This window comes from Microcaecilia unicolor, chromosome 2, assembly GCF_901765095.1.
Source record: "Microcaecilia unicolor chromosome 2, aMicUni1.1, whole genome shotgun sequence".
NCBI classification, from domain to species: domain Eukaryota; kingdom Metazoa; phylum Chordata; class Amphibia; order Gymnophiona; family Siphonopidae; genus Microcaecilia; species Microcaecilia unicolor.
In genome coordinates, this window is record NC_044032.1 from 546,679,162 (window position 1) to 546,696,782 (window position 17,621).

General features: G+C 44.5%; 1 protein-coding gene across 1 annotated transcript in view; it reads right to left on the reverse strand.

Moving 5' to 3' along the window:
• YIPF7 (Yip1 domain family member 7) overlaps nt 1–17,621 on the reverse strand; it is a 55,065-nt gene that overhangs the window by 14,056 nt on the left and 23,388 nt on the right. Inside the window, exon 3 of the mRNA XM_030192197.1 lies at nt 13,671–13,810. Coding sequence (XP_030048057.1) covers nt 13,671–13,810 — 140 coding nt within the window. The remainder of the gene's footprint in view (nt 1–13,670; nt 13,811–17,621) is intronic.

Consider the following 17,621-nt stretch of genomic DNA (forward strand, 5'->3'; position numbering starts at 1 on the left):
TTTGTGTCTTGTTAGTCAGTATTTTGCTCCCTGTTTTAGTGGCTGTTTTCAGCTTTCAGTCCTGTCCTTTATTGTACCCATTCCTTGCCCTGCTGTCCCTGTGTGTTCCTTTCCCCTCTGACCCTCAGTCCCTGTGCTGCCTAGCTGTTATCCAGTCCTGCCTTGTCCAGTAAGTCCTGCCGGCCACCTGAAGCCAGAAGCTCAACTTCTGGTGAAAAGCGGCCAGGTGCAGGTGAAGCCTAACTGGTCATTAAAGCTCTGCCTTGTCATTGGTGTGGGGTAGTTTTGCCTGCCACTGCCGCTCCTTGGCAGTGGCCCAAGGGCTCACAACCTAGGTTCCAGCTTGTAAACGTGACAACTAGGCAGGAAATGGACAGGCTTGAGAGCAAGGACTAAAAGCTGCAAAGCAGCCAATAAGAAAGGAAACACAGACAGGTAAGAGACAGAACTGAAAGCTGCCAGGCAGCCACTAAACAAAAAACACAGACCACCAAGAACTTAGACAAAGAAATACAAACAAGAAACAAGACTGGGAAACAAGCAATACAGTACAAGATAAACTACACAAAGACTAGACTAGAAACAGGCAAGACTTTCAGACAATAAACTGGACTAGGAAGAAGTGCACAGAGGACACCAGCATACCAGGGACCTTAGACGATGCAAAGGCAAACACAGAAGTTTCCAGATAGCTAATAAGCCCATCAGCAGCTGAAGTTCATTCAGCTGCAGCAATCACAAGGCAACTACGGGTGCTGTTCAGGTACAAACAAGGAAAGCAATTCTGGCAGCCCAGAAGATCTGGACTGAACTGGGCTGAAGTCTGGAACGAGTGACAGTAAACAGACAGTCCATTGCAGCCACCAGTTCTGGCCACCAGAGGGCGAGGTGAGCACAAACAAGGAAACATTCACATACGTGACACTCGTGCATTGGTAGAGTTTGGGTCTTCTAGGTGAAGGTTAATGTCTCCTAGTACTAGTACATTGGAGTTGGGTACGAAAGTATTTGAGATGAAGTCCATGAAGTTTGACTGGCTTTCATTCCAATTGCATGGTGGTCTGTAAAACAGGACACAGTTTAGGTGGTCGAGCAAGGTTTTGTGTTGGATTCTGATGAAGGATATTTCAAGTTGGGTTGTTATGGATTCGCCTGTGATTTCGATGGTGAAATGGGATCAGTATATGAGTGTTATGCCTCCACCTCTCTTTTCCTTTCTGGTCCAGTGAGTGATCTTATATCCTGGAGGGCGTAGGTTTAGGATGATTGGGTCCTCTTGATTATGGATCCAGGTTTCAGTGATGAAGAGTAGATCAAGTTTTGCTGACATGATCCAGTCTGTTATTGTTGTTGTTTTGTTTACTATGGATCTGGCATTAACATAGCCTACTTGAACATTATGGTGTGGGTCTTCAGTGTTCGGTGTTATATGGATTTTTGTCAGTTGTCATTTCATAGTTTGTGAGGGTTTTTTATGATCTTTTTTTCCCTTCTGTTGAGGGTGACCATTAGGTTGTGTTCTTTCTTCATTATGGTTGGTATCGGTGTGGTGAGGTGTGGTGTATCTGTTTGGTCTTTGGTAGTTATGCAGTATGGGTATCGTGTTAATTTCTGCGAGAGGGGTGGTGAGTGTTAGGTGGATTAGCGATAAGCAGTAGATTATTAGGAGTACTTTGACGGAGTTCATTGTGATTTTGGTTCGTTTGGAGTAGAGTGTCAAAAAGTTTAACATTTTCTGAGTCTCGCTCCAGGCATCTCATCAATATAATTGACCACAGTTGTCCATAGTCAATGTCCAGAAATGATGCTCCAGGGCAATGAGATTCCTTTATTCTGAGAGCTGTATCACTGGTCTAGCAAGGATCATAGGAGTGCAGTTCAGGGATCAGGGAGCCGAGAGCAAGAGCAAGACCGAAGAAGTAGAATCAGTCCAGTAAACAAGCAGGTTTTCAGGTTTTGCAAATAAAACAACAATACAAATAAAATTAAAGATAAAAATAAGAATAAAATAGGAATAATTCTTCATCAGGTGCGATTTTATGTTACTTACAGTTTGTTGATAAACCAGTGTTCATTTTTTGTATGATTTTTTATAGGTATGATTTTGCAAATCCACGTGTGTGGTTGGCGAATGGGCCGCTCGTCCTTCTGGGTGGCGCAGCACTCACTGCTGCTGACCTTCCTGGCGCCAGCCACGCCGAACGGGTCGCTCGTCCCTCCAGGTGGTGCAGCACTCACTGCCCGCTGTCCTTTCTGGCGCCAGCCGCACTGAACCCACGGGAACACTCCAAGCGACGTGCCAGGCTCACACATGGGCTCGGGACTCCGAGATCGCATCCCGTTCAGGCCGGGTGTGGTGATCTCTGCCAGGTCCGGTCTTGGCTGCAGAACCTGGGACCTCCTCCGACGTGTGCACCCGGGCTGGAACCGTCCGTCACGCTGACAGTGATCCGCTCAGGCCTCAGACTCGACCCCGACCTACACTGGGCGCCTTGGCGATGCAGGCTATGGCCTGTCGGTTGGCTGGTTGGTGATGCGGGAGGTGGGCGCAGCCACCGGCCAGTCGCTGCCGCTGTAGGTAGGCGCAGTTTGGGGGGGCCGAGGCTGGGTTGGGTGGCAATGTGACTCTGGCTCGGGGTGGTTGTGGCTGCTGGCAAACGGTCGGCCAGTACTCACCCATGCTGCTGATTGCCGACAGAGCCGAGCCGTGGACCGGCGTCGGCATTCACCCCCAGTAGCACCATGGTCCTGGGTCAACAGAAGCTGCAGTTGACCAGCACAGGTAGGATCACTCCTCTGGGTGAGTGGTGGCAGCTGGGGTCTCGTCGGTTTCGTTGGGCCGCATCTCGGCCCTGCCACAGGGAGGCTGCCGCATTTGGGAGCCCAGCACCAGTCTGCTCAGAGAGTGAGCCGCAGCTGCACGGGGTATCAGCTGGCTGCCACTCACCGACTTTGACTCGGTATTCGAGTCAAACGGTCCCTTTTCAGCCGCAACCCGTGCCGAGGTCTCCAGAGCACCGGCTCCAAGACCATCTAGTTCGTGGCCATATTGTAGATAGTCCAATCATGTTACTGCTGGGGCCCTTACCACCTCCTATTTAGGAGGTGGTGAGGGCTGGGCTCCAGCAGTAACCTGGTAGTAATCGGTTAGAATTACCACCTAGCATGCCCACTCGAAACCCACCAGCGCTAGAAAATAAACAAACATTTTCTTGCGCTGGAAATGGCATTCAGCAGACCCAGAACTATCACAAGCTCGGCGGTAGGGCCAATTCGCTGCACACAAACCCGGCAGTAGCCCTACCACCTCTTTGTGAAAAGGCCCCTTAGTATAAAATGCCCTGTCACGAAACGCCCAGCCACCTGCCTGGGGTTACCCCGCGGCCACTTAGAGGGTCTATTCCCAGCACAGCTCAGGTAAGCCTGCACCTGCCGCTTGTGCTCTACACTAGCACTCTCCTCCCACCGACTGGGTCACAACTGCCTCTGGGCAAGTCTCCCACTCTCAAATTATTTCCAGTGATTTCTAGGTTACTGGAGCCACACTCCCAGTGGTCTCACAATTCCCAGAAAGCACTTACAGACCCAACACACAAACCACCAGGATTCTTTATCAGTCCAGACAAACAGGATGAACAATTAGTTTTATTCTCTTAAAAAATATTGAACAGTGGAACAAAATAGTGCAATTGGCAAACAATAACAGGTAACTAAAATAAGGATCAATGATAACACTAACTAAACACTTGCATACTTCCTAGAAAGTACCTGGAGAGATCATGGCATATATCTATTCACAGAGCTTCAGCAAAGAGATCTCTCGTTCCTTTTCCCGGGCTGAAATTGAATCAACAGTCAGTATCTGCTGGGTAATTTCAAACTCCATACCAATCAGAGACCAGAACAGGCAAGGGGTTTTTTTGTTACATTTGTACCCCGTGCTTTCCCACTCATGGCAGGCTCAATGCGGTGGGGCAATGGAGGGTTAAGTGACTTGCCCAGAGTCACAAGGAGCTGTCTGTGCCTGAAGTGGGAATCAAACTCAGTTCCTCAGTTCCAGTGGCGTACCTAGGGTAGTTGACACCTGGGGCCGGTCATTTTTTAACACCCCCCCCCCCCCCAAATCCAGTACTAGGCATGCCGAGAATACAAAACACTCAGGACCTATAGAGCAATTCTACCATACCATAAGCAGTCATTTCTACGAGTCACACAAGGAAAAGGAAAGCATCTTAAACACTACAGTGAGCACTAGAACATCAATTCACCTATTGTAAAACGAAAACAGACAGAATAGTACAGATCGTAGATCCTGCACAGTCAATGCCAACTGAAAGCCATGTCTTTTTCACAAACACAGATACACCCTAATCCACTATAGAATAAGTAATCATAAACTTTCTATTTAGACAAAAATTAAACTGAACCCCCAATGCCAGACTCTGCATACAATGCAACACCACAGAAACAGAAACTGTCCCCTAGTACTGTGCAAAATATAAAGACAGCAGATGTAAATTTGAAAAAAAAACTAACAAGTACCAATCACCACTTTACAAATTAACAAATAGAAATAAAACAAATATAGAAAGTAAAATAATACCATTTTATTGGACTAATACATTTAGCTTTCAGAGGCCAAAACCTCTGTCCTCGGGTCAGTACAGTATAGTGCTGTTACAGTATCCTATCTTGACCTGAGGAAGGGGGTTTTGTTCTCCGAAAGGTAGTCAAAATGTATTAAAATTAGTCCAATAAAAAGATTACCTTATTTACATGTTCTATTATAAACATTTAACACATCTACAATACTTTATCCTAAAGCAAAAAAAATAAAAAAATATATTTTATTTACAGTTTGTTGTCTCTGGTTTCTGCTTTCCTCATCTTCTTTTCACCGTCTTCCTTCCATCCAGCATCTGTCTTCACTCTCTCTCTCTCTCTCTCTCTCTCTGCCATCCAGTGTCTGCCCTCTCTGCCGTCCCTTCCATCCAATGTCTGCCCTCTCTCCCTGCTCCTTCCAGCCACATCTGCCCTCTATCTCTGCCCCTTCCATTCACTGTCTGCCCTTTCCCTTCCATCCACTCCACTGTCTGCCCTTTCTCTCTGCCCCTTCAATCCACCATTTGCCCTCCCTCTCCCATCCATCCAGGGTCTGCCCTCCCTCTCGCTCCCCCTTCCATCTAGGATCTGTCCCCTCTCTCTCTCTGCCCCTTTTTTCAGCCCCCAGTTCCAGCCCCCTTCTCCCCTCTGAACACCCCCACCCAGTCCCCTTCTCCCCTCCCCTTCTCCTGTCTGAGACCCCCACCACAGTCCCCTTCTCCCCTCCCCTGTCTGAGACCCCCACCCCAGTCCCCTTCTCTCCTCTGAATACCCCCACCCCAGTCCCCTTCTCCCCTCCCCTTCCCTTCTCCCCTCTGAGATCCCCACCCCAGTCCCCTTCTCCCCTCCCCCTCCCATCTGAGATCCCCACCCCAGTCCCCTTCTCCCCTCTGAACACCCCCACCCCAGTCCCCTTCTCCCCTCCCCTTCCCCCCTCTGAGACCCCCACCCCAGTCCCCTTCTCCCCTCCCCTTCCCCCCTCTGAGACCCCCACCCCAGTCCCCTTCTCCCCTCCCCTTTCCCCTCTGAACACCACCACCCCAGTCCCCTTCTCCCCTCCCCTTTTCCCCTCTGAGATCCCCACCCCAGTCCCCTTCTCCCCTCCCCTGTCTGAGACCCCCACCCCAGTCCCCTTTTCCCCTCTGAACACCCCCACCCGAGTCCCTTTCGCCCCTCTCCTTCCCCACCTCAGTCCCGTTAAAACCGGCGAAGCAGCGTCGCAGGCAGCGCCTCATGCCCTGCTTGTAAAAAAAAATCAAATCTCCTTCCTTCTCCTCGTCTTGATGTCGACTCGGGCCTTCCAATCAAATTGATTGGAAGGCCCGAGTCGACGCCAAGACGAGGAGGAGAAGGAAGGAGATTTGATTTTTTTTTTTTTACAAGCAGGGCACGAGGGGCGCTGCCTGCGACGCTGCTTCGCCGTTTTTTTTTAATGTGCGGCGCCGCGGGAACGGCCACGGGAGGCGGCGGGAGCGGAGCACCCCCCACCCACTGGAACCCGGGGCGGACCGCCCCCACCGCCCCCCCCTTGATACGCCACTGCTCAGTTCCCCAGGACCAAAGTCCACTACCCTAACCACTAGGCCACTGGTTACATCACTATCAGCTCTTATCTATGTGCCAACTAAAAGAAAGAGACATCAGTCCTCTGCAATAGATTTAAGCATAAACATGCACCATCCTGCTGGTCAAACAGGTGAAATACACTTCAGACATATTTAAAACAGGAAAATATCCAATACATTTTACAGGCTTAAAACACACTTTCTTCATAGGTCCCATGTTAGCCATTCAACAATTCAAGTAAAAAGATTACATACATGCTATTGGTTTTCCAGTTATTTTTGTACACAAAAATGAAGGTTGACAATTTATATGTGATACTTTCTACTGATGATATTTTTCCTAACAAGTTACCACTTTCTTAATATAAAAATTTGAGAAAGATGAAAATATGGAAAACAACTCAGGTACCACAGGGTGCAGCTTTTTCCTCTGTTACCCATAAAACCTTTGTACCCATAAAAAATGCAATAAATTATGTTAGAACCTATTAAGGGAATTTCTTTGAGTAAAGTCATTCCACATCAATGTCACATTTCAAGATCTCTAGAACAATACATGATGATTACACAGGAATTCTAAATCAGCAAATGCTTGTTATATAAATGAGTTATTCATGATCACTTAATGCTAATTATTGGAAAATGGTGATAGGTAAGAAAATTATTGCTAGCTGCAGCTCACATTATATTTTCTTGGGAACAACAGTGTGAAGTGATCAGTGGAGGATGTAACAGATGGAGGTGATGAATGCAGTTGAAATACAGCTGAGGGGCTGGGTAGAAATAGGGTCAGAAGAAAAAGCAGTGAATGTAGAAGAGGAAATAAGATGGGTCATTTCCTGCTCTGTGATTTAAAAAAAAAAAAGAGAAGGTAGTGAGGTCAAAAGAAGAAGAAATGAAGTGGGGATGAGGGAGGTGGAGATTACCTAGTGGAGAATTTGGGATAAATGTGGCTAATCTTTATGATGGAAGTAATCAGCCATTACCTGAGAAGAGAATGAAGTGGAGAGCAAGGTAGAGACATTTTGAGGAAAGAGCTGAGAATGACAAAGAGATGATTAAGGTTGCAGATAAGGGAGTTAGGCAGATGAACATAGTAGCCTAGCATGGTGTGAACAATAATAGAATGGAAGGAGGTCAACATGAATATGAAGTTTAGAAAACAAACATGGGAGTTTACCCAAAGACACTCTGCAGCGTGGACACAAACATAGTAAGTGAACTGAAGTTTGGTATACTTTGTAAGTCAAGGAAAATATAGGGCATAAGAACATAAGCACCACCATACTGGGAAAAGACCAAGGGTCCATCAAGCCCAGCATCCTGTCTCCGACAGTGGCCAATCCAGGCTTCAAGAACCTGGCAAAACCCATTAAAAATGTTTTAATTTTCAATAATGTTCAATGGACTTTTCCCTCAGGAATCTGTCCAAACCCCCTTTAAACTCCATAAGGCCAGCTGCTGTCACTACATTTTCCGGCAACGAGTTCCAGAGTCCAACTATACGCTGAGTAAAGAAAAACTTTCTCCTGTTTGTTTTAAATCTGCCATATTCTAGCTTCATCTTGTGTCCCCTGGTTCTATTGTTGTTTGAAAGTGTAAACAAACGCTTCACATCTGTCCGCTCTACTCCGCTCATTATCTTGTAGACTTCTATCATATCACCCCTCAGCCACCTTTTCTCCAAGCTGAAGAGCCCTAACCTTCTCAGTCTTTCCTCATAAGGAAGTCGTTCCATCAAAAGGAGAATGTGGAGGATAATTTTATCACACAACAATAAAACGTAGGTTCTCCACATATATTTGTAAGCATCAATAAATATCAAAAAATACAAGGGAGGAAGAAGCCTCAAGAAGCTCCCAACTAATATAGCTGGTAGAGCAGGACTTCTGCATCACTGGCAGAAAAAACCTCTCACACAATGGACTCTTTTTATTTTAAAATTCTAATGCTAGAACATAGAACTGAAATTTCAAAAGTACTTAGCTGCATTGTCTCTTTCTCCCAGACAGACAAAAAAACAGGACCATAAGTCCGTAACAGACGATGGCCAGGGTTTTGATTAGCTACGTCAGGGTCAACTAGTCATAAATGTAATATTAACTCCATTTCAATACAGCTAAACTTGGGAGGCCATCGTCGCTCATGGTCCTGTGTTTTTTGTCTGGCTGGGAGAAAGAAACAATGCAGCTAAGTACTTTTGAAATTTCAATTCTATGTTCTAGCATTAGAATTTAAAATAAAGATTCCATTGTGGGGGAGGTTTTTTCTGTCGATGATGAAGTCCTGCTCTACCAGCTATTAGCTGGGAGCTTCTTGAGGGTTTTTCTTCTCTCATATTTTTTTTAATATTAATTGATGCTTACAAATACATGTGGAGAACCTAAGTTATATTGTTATGTGATAGCATAGTAGGGTTCCCCACCCGGTTATTTATTTTATAGTAAGGATAATTTTATGATGTCATACCTAGTTAACATGCATTTTCACAAGCCTATTTTACCCTTATTTTAGAAAGACAAGTATGTGCCTACTTGACTTTATAAAATACTATCATAGTTGAGAAAAAACACATGTACACGTAAGGTGCTAGCACTTACTGGTACACCAGTTCTATGGCAGACGTAAATGGTATCCTGTATTTTCTCCAAGGACAAGCAGAATAGCAAATCTTCACAGCATAAACTATTGGGCTCATTTTCAAAAGAGAAAAACATCCAAAAAGTGACATAAGTTTGCATTTGGACATTTATCTCACAGAAACGTCCAAATCAGTATTTTCGAAACCTCTTTTTAGACATTTTTCTCTGAAGTCCGTCAGAAGGACATCTAAATCTCAAGGGGGACATGCCAGGAGCATGCTCAAGGTGGGACTTTGACGTTCCTAAGACTTAGATGTCTTTCAGCCTTAATGGAACAAAACAGAAACGCCCAGGACTAAAACTCGACGTTTTGAGCTAGACCTGTTTTTATTACGAATAAGGCACAAAAAGATGCCCCAAATGACCAGATGACCACTGGAGGGAGTCAGGGATGACCTCCCCTTACTCCCCCAGTGGTCACTAACCCCCTCCCACCCCCAAAAATTGTGATTAAAAACATTACTTGCTAGCCTCTATGTCAACGTCAGATGTCATACTCAGGTCCATTACAGCAGCATGCAGGTCCCTGGAGTAGTTTTAGTAGTAGGTGCAGTGCACTTCAGACAGGACCCAGGCTCCTACCACCCACTACCTATTACCAGTGGCGTAGCCACAGGTGGGCCTGGGTGGGCCAGGGCCCACCCACTTAGGGCTCAGGCCCACCCAACAGTAGCACACATTTAGCGGTAGCTGGTGGGATCCAAAGCTCCATCAGCTGAAGGCGGTAACGAAAATGCTACTCTCCAGGATACTGGCACCTGCACATGCTCAGTTTTCAGCGCATGCCTGCTGCAGACTGCCAAGGTAGAAAGAAGCATTTTCCTGCCAGTTTAGATATTTTTTTGGTGGTGGTGGTGTGGAGAACACTTGGTGCCCACCCACTTCTTGCCTAGGCCCACCCAAAATCTGTTGTCTGGCTACGCCACTGCCTATTACACTTGTGGAGGACACTGTGAGCCTTCCAAAACTCATCAGAAACCCACTGTACCCACATATAGGTGTTCCCTTCACCCGTAAGGGCTATGATAGTGGTGTACAGTTGGGGGTGGTGGGTTTTGGGGGACTTAGCACACAAGGTAAGGGAGCAACGGTTAGATGTGTACCTGGGAGCAGTTTATGAAGTCCACTGCAGTGCCCCCTAGGGTGCCCTATTGCTGTCCTGGGATGTCAGGGGGACCAGTCTACTAAAAGTGCTGGCTCCTACTATGTCCCAGTGGCTTGATTTTGGCCGTTTTGCATTTGTACGGGTTTTTTTTTTTTTTCCAAAAATGGCCAAAAAACAAAAATGTCCAAATCACAAAACGTCCATAGTATTTTCGAACACAAAAGATAGAAATCTATCGTTTGCGAAAATAACCTTCTTTCCTGTTCGGAATTTGGACGTTTTGTGTAAAATATCCAAATTCTGATTTAGACGTTCTATCGAAAATGCCCCTCCATGTCACTGCCAATGTCAACATGGAAAAGCTTCTCCAATTTAGTAATTATTAGAAGCTTTTGAATTGCTCCACCACACATGCATGCCACTTCCATCTTGCTCCTGTAGTGCAGGACAACTCCAGTCTTTGTCTTTCTGTGGAGCCAGTTGGTTGTGCTTTATCAAAGCCCGAGTTAAGATGTGATTGTCAATTTTACTCTTTGTGCGGTTTTTTCCTAGTCCTTTTGCTGTCATGCAGTACTCTTTCCTGATAGTGTCCTAGAAAGCTTTTCAGGCATTTTCAAGTTTTCTTTGTTTTTGGTTTTTTACACTTCAGCCCGGTGCAAGCCTCCATGGAAGAGCTCAGGCTCCCAGTTGGGGCATTTTTTGTCAAAATTGAGTCATTTGATTTCACTTTGGCTATTTTTCTGGACGATATGTCCCAGAAAAAAAAGCCTCCAGTGGTCTTAAGAAGGGCATCTAATGCAACAGGACCACACCCATTACATCCCTGCAATTCTTGGGGCCTGACCATGATTACTCTTATTGTAAATTAAACATAGAAAAATGAAGGCAGATAAAGACCATATGGCTTATCCAGTCTGCCCATCTATGCCATCTATTATCCCCTTCTCTCTCTCTTAGAGATCCTATGTACACTGTGTCCATAAAAAAGTGAGCCTCCTAAAATTTTACAATAGCAACCTCGAACCTGCGCCGAATTAATTAAAATTTTAAATGCACAAAGTGATATCTATTTGTATCACTGATGCCAAATTACAAAGAAATCCCTAGTCCCATTTAAGAGATTTTTAATTTTTACAAACTGTCACAAATCTCAGTTTCTGACATGACTTAATTACTTACTTACTCGCTGATGTCATCCGTGATGTCATTCCGCATTGATAAACAAATAAAATGTTGTCAAAAGAAGATCGAGTTTTAATTAAAATACTCAAGAGTTGAAAAAGGATATGGTGCTAAAAGATCAGATTTAAACATTCAGTATATGTTCGGGTTCACATTAACTGTGTTAGAAACAACTTTTGGGTAGTGTTATTTAAAATTTGAGATCTCAGTAACTTTAAGGTGGATTTATATGAAACCATACAACCTTGTTTGAAATACATGCCACTTTGTAACATTTTAATTAATTTGGTGCAGGTTTGCGGTTGTTATTGTAAAATGTTTAGGGGGCTTACTTTTTTCTGGACACAGTGTATTTATCCCACGTTTTCTTGAATTCAGATCCAGTCTTTGTCTCCACCACCTCCACTGGTAGGCAGTTCCACATTAACCATCCTTTCCATGATGAAATATTTCCTGAGGTTATTCCTGAGTCTGTCTCCTTTCACCTTCACCCTATGCCCCTTTCCTTCAGTTCAAAGAGATTTGCCTCCTGTGCATTTATGCCACAGAGGAATTTAAATGTCTCTATCATATCTCCCCTCTCCCATCGTTCTTCCAAAGTATACATATTGAGATCTTTAAGTCTGTCCCCATATACTTTATGACAAAGATCACTAATCATTTTAGTAGCCGTCCTCTGGACTGACTCCATCCTTTTTATATCTTTTTGAAGGTGTGGTCTCCAGACTCATACACAGTACTCTAATGCCTGTGTTTACAAAGGAGCACTAACGCTAACACATGTCAAATGCTAACGCGCCTATAGGAATGTATTGGCATGTTAGCGTTTAACTCGCCTTAACTTTAAAGGCACGTTAAAAACGCTAATGTGCCTTACTAACTATACCCCTACATGAGATCACACCAGAAACGTATTATGAGGCATTAACACATCCTTTTTCCTGCTGGCCATTTCTCTCCTTAGGCAACCAAGCATTTTTCTAGTTTTGCTGTCACATTTTCTACCTGTTTGGCCACTTTAAGATCATCACATATAATCACCCTCAAGTCCTGCTCCTCTTTTGAACAACTTCACCCCCTAAACTGTCCCTCAGGATTTTGTAGCCCAAATGCATGGTCTTGCATTTTTTACCATTAAATCTCTGCTGTCAAATTCTGGACTGTTTTTCAAGCTTCCTCATGTTATCCACACCATCAAGGGTATCCAGGTATACAGAAATCTCATTCAGTCAAGGGGTTTTTTAAGGTATTTAAGTGGATCTTTAAGATCAGAAGGCAATGGGCTGCCTAGGATTTTTTAGGGGTGAAAGAAATCCCCACCAAGTGGTCAAGAATTCTCAAGAAGTTAGAAGACTGACCTACAAGAAGGGTGCAGATCTCTGCTTGAAATGTTACATCTACAATAGAGATTAGAGACTTTGATAATTTACCAGGTGTCTTCTGTGTGATTTTCAGCTTTATGATTGCTGTGTGGCAAATCTGGATTGAAAGCTGTAGTTTTGGCAACCTGCAAAACTACTACTACTACTTAACATTTATAAAGCGCTACCAGGGTTACGCAGCGCTATACAATTTAACACAGAGGACAGTCCCTGCTCGAAGGAGCTTACAATAAAGGACAAAAACGTGCAGTCAATCAAATTGGGGCAGTCTAGGTTTCCTGAATAGATGAATAATGGTTAGGTGCCGAAAGCAACATTGAAGAGGTGGGCTTTGATTCTTCTTTTTTACTGCTTTTCTGTTCTAAATACATTTCTTGGTTTTAAATACAGAGTCTTGAGTGACTGTGTGTGATCCCTTCAGGCCCTATGGCTGAGGCTGTCACCCATGAAAGCATCCTGATACAAGACTGCACCCAGTTGTTCCCTTACTGAGCCATGTTAGGCAATGTCCCCCTACTCAAATACAGGATAAACTGGAAATGGGGCTTATGCCAGCACAAGAACTCCCAGGCTGAAGTGATGGAAGGTTTCTTCAACAGAATATTAGAAATGAAAGAATAAATTATCTATAATTGAGACTTGTGATTGCTGTGTTATCTCACTTGTATATGAGGAAATATGGCTCAACAAACAAGTTATAGGTGATATGCTTTATTGGATTAATGTTAATATATCTGTGATATGCTTTCAAGAGTTATCTTCTCTTCATGATATCAGTAAGAAAACAATGCAGTAATACTGACTTTAAATAGTACAGACCTGGATGAATCACAAATACATTAAGTTAGTCCAGTAAAAAGGCATCTAGAACTTCTTAGCTGACCCTTATTCCCACATTAATTATAAGAACACATTTTGGTTTGACATGCCCAACTGTCACTTGTGAGTCCAAATAAGAATTATGCAATCCGTTCAAAATTTCAACTCCCACTCACTACAGTATGCACTGTTTGTTATGATTAATATAATCCATCTTAATACAGTCTGTTCCACTTTCTACCTAATGTACTGTAAGTGAGCTGTGCAAAGATCTATAATTTTTTTCAGCTTGGCAGGTTACCAAACTGTAACAACATTTCCAGTAAAGCCTTAATCATGAAGCTGAACTCATATGCCACATGCAATACAATACCAGTAACAGTGTTGCTCCCAGGGCCAAGCAGAAGATCATGGGTCCAGTCAGGTCAGCCTCATTCATGATCCTGCCATCTGCTGGTTTCAATAGACTGTCACAGTCCTTTTGCCAGATGTGATCAAAATTGATTCCCAACTCTGTAATAGAAACATTACCATAACAACAGAAAATTAAAAAGATACTGATAATGCTGTACACATCGAGGCAAGTCTCTAAGGGGGATCCTATAATTAGCTGCGAAGGAGATACCATTCTGGAGCTACTTTTACAAACAACAACAAAAAAAAAGCATCTGTTTTTCTTTATAGAATACTAGCCAGCTTATTTTCGAAAGAGAAAAACGCCCATATTTCGACCCAAATCGGGAGATGGGCGCCTTTCTCCCGTGGGCGCCCAAATCGGTATAATCAAAAGCCGATTTTAGGCGCCTCCAACTGCAGTCTGTCACGGGAACGAACAGAGTTGACAGGGGCATGTCGGAGGTGTGGTGAAGGCGGGACTGGGGCGTGTTTATCGGCCGAGGAGAGATGGGCGCGCTCGGCCGATAATGGAAAAAAGAAGGGCAGCAGAAGCGAGAATTTGGGCCGCTTTTTTTGGACCCTTTTTTTTCATGAACAAGTCCCCAAAAAGTGCCCCAACTGCCCAGATGACCACCGGAGGGAATCGGGGATGACCTCCCCTGACTCCCCCAGTGGTCACTAACCCCCTCCCACCGAAAAAAAGAACTTTAAAAACTTTTTTTCCCAGCCTGTATGCCAGCCTCAAATGTCATTCCCAGCTCCATCACAGCAGTATGCAGGTCCCTGGAGCAGTTGTTAGTGGGTGCAGTGCACTTCAGGCAGGTGGACTCAGGTTCACCCCCCCCCCCCCCACCTGTTACACTTGTGGTGGTAAATGTGAGACCTCGAACCCCCCCCCCCCCCGCAAAACCCACTGTACCCACATGTAGGTGCCCCCCTTCACCCATAAGTGCTATGGTACTGGTGTAGAGTTGTGGGGAGTGGGTTTTGGGGGGGATTTGGGGGGCTCAGCACCCAAGGGAAGGGAGCTATGGACTTGGGAGATATTTACTGGGGTTTTTTTACTGTTTACAAGTGCCCCCTAGGGTGCCCGGTTGGTGTCCTGGCATGTGAGGAGGACCAGTGCACTACGAATCCTGGCCCCTCCCATGACCAAATGCCTTAGATGTGTTCGTGTTTGAGCTGGGCGGCTTCGGTTTCCATTATCACTGAAAACCGATACCGCCCATCTCAAATCCGCCCAAATCCGATGCATTTGCCCGGCACCAACCGTATTATCGAAACAAAAGATGGACGCCCATCTTTTTCGAAAATACGGTCTGTCTCGCCCCTTCGCGTACCCATCCTCGGAGATAGTCGCCCAAGGAGATGGGCGCTTGCGTTCGATTATGCCCCTCTAGGGGTCCTTTTACTAAGGTGTACTGAAAAATGGCCTGTGCTAGTGTAAGCGCATGTTTTGGATGAACACAAATCCATTTTTCAGCACACCTGTAAACAAGGCCTTTTTTTGGCTGAAAATGGACGTGCAGCGAAATAAAAATTGGTGCGCGTCCATTGTGGGTCTGAGACCTTACCGCCACTCATTGACTTAGCGGTAAAGTCTCATGCATTAACTGGGCGGCAATCGTCAGCGCGTACACGCCCGCCCGGTTAGCGCTGCACATTCCAAATAAAAAAATTATTTTCTGGTACGAATAGCGGACATGCGTAAAAAATGGAATTACTGCCTGGGCCATGCGGTAGCCAGGCGATAGTTCCAAATTGATGTGCATTGGACGGGCACCTACACGGCTTAGTAAAAGGACCCTCTAGTGTAGCAGTGCAAATAAGCACATATAATTTAGGCACACTATTTGTTTTCAACTGAATATGTGTGATTCAAATATTCAATTTACTCATCAGTTCTCCAGGGACATAGATGGCTCTCACACTTCAGTGGATAAGAAAAAGACTGATAGAAATAGTATATTACAATAACATAGCAATCATCTGCAGTTTAAAAAATAGTTTGCTTTTCTTCCAATTTTTAAGATACAGGAGAATATGTACTGATGATAATGAATATAGAATTCAAGAAAAAAAAAGATGACAGATCTGCAAAATCATGGCTCTCCTGATTGGGTATTAAAAACATTAAATACATTCAAAAAGTATATAAAAGAGCATTTAACAACTTTCTAGAAAGTTTCTAAATCCTCAGACCTGGATGAATCACAAATGTATTAAGTTAGTCCAGTAAAAAGGCATCTACAACTTCTTAGATGACCATTACTCACACATTAATTATAGGAACGCACTTGTGTTTTGAGATATTTTGCAAGGAGTGGTGACAGCAAAAATCATCAGAAAATGTTGGGAAGTGATAGAAACACATCCAGCATTGAAGAGTTGTGATTTTAGGATTGCTTTTTTGAGAAACAAAAATATCAAGGAGCTGCTATGTTCAGCAATGCTACCCACCGCACAGGCTGGACAAAGAACTATCACGTGATGAGATTTGCCTTTGGAATATTACTACTACTACTACTATTTAGCATTTCTATAGCGCTACAAGGCGTACGCAGCGCTGCACAAACATAGAAGAAAGACAGTCCCTGCTCAAAGAGCTTACAATCTAATAGACAAAAAATAAAGTAATCAAATCAATTAATGTGTACAGGAAGGAGGAGAGGAGGGTAGGTGGAGGCGAGTGGTTACAAGTGGTTACGAGTCAAAAGCAATGTTAAAGAGGTGGGCTTTCAGTCTAGATTTAAAGGTGCCAAGGATGGGGCAAGACGTAGGGGCTCAGGAAGTTTATTCCAGGCGTATGGTGCAGCGAGACAGAAGGCGCAAAGTCTGGAGTTGGCAGTAGTGGAGAAGGGAACAGATAAGAAGGATTTATCCATGGAACGGAGTGCACAGGAAGGGGTGTAGGGAAGGACAAGTGTGGAGAGATACTGTGGTAGCTGCAAGACAACCCGTTGTCACGGTTGTGGCCGTGCTCTTATGTTCAGACCTACTGTTTCTCTGTATCTGGCTCTGTGACCTCTCCAGTCTGCCTTTTTCCCTATTGTTCTTCCTGTAAGCCAAGCCTTGCTTTGGTCTCCCTGCTTTTGCTTCATTGGAAGACGGGTCAAGGTGGGAAGATTTAAGCCCAATTGAAGTACTGGAGTGAGCCTGCTAGGAGCAGTCACTGCAGACCTGACACGTCTCCTGATTTTGTAAGTCATCTCCCGCACGCACACCAGGGAGCTGGGATCTCCTGCTGAACAGCCTCCCTTTCCAGCCACAGCAGGAAATGCCTTTATAAACTGTCATCTCCTGCTGCTGCTGGTCCTGCAGCAGCAGGAGATTATGTTTTATGAAGATGTTTCCTGCTACTGCTGGAAAGGGAGGTTACTTCTCCAAGTTTCCAAATTTCAAGTTTCCAAGTTTATTCAAAATTTCCTATCCTGTCCTCTGGAGAACTGTCATGGTGGCTCACAATCTACTAAGAGCACAAAAATCGTGGGGAAAAAGGTGTAAAAATAAGTGACAGACAACGAAAGAAAAGGGGGGGGGGATGGAGGAACTATAATAATTGTGACAGGAAAGGAGGTAGGGCAAAAATAAAAGGGAAGGGGGCTCCATAGAAAAGCAGGACTCTCAGAACTGCAACATCAATTATCGTATGTATCTGCAAAAAGATCTGTTTTAAGCTCAGTTTTAAAGGTAATAAGAGAAGACTGGGAATGTAGGTAATTAAGCAGAGCATTCCAGAGTTGAGGACCTTGTACTGAAAAGATGGAGTGTCTAGTAGCGCTATAAAAATGATAAGTAGTAGTAGTAGTAGTAGTAGTATGTTCGTGTGTTGGTAAGATGGGATGACAAGCAGGTTTTAAGAAAAGGATCTAAGGGCAAGAGCTGGACTATAAGGTGTTAGAAGACAAGAGATATAAGGTGATTCATT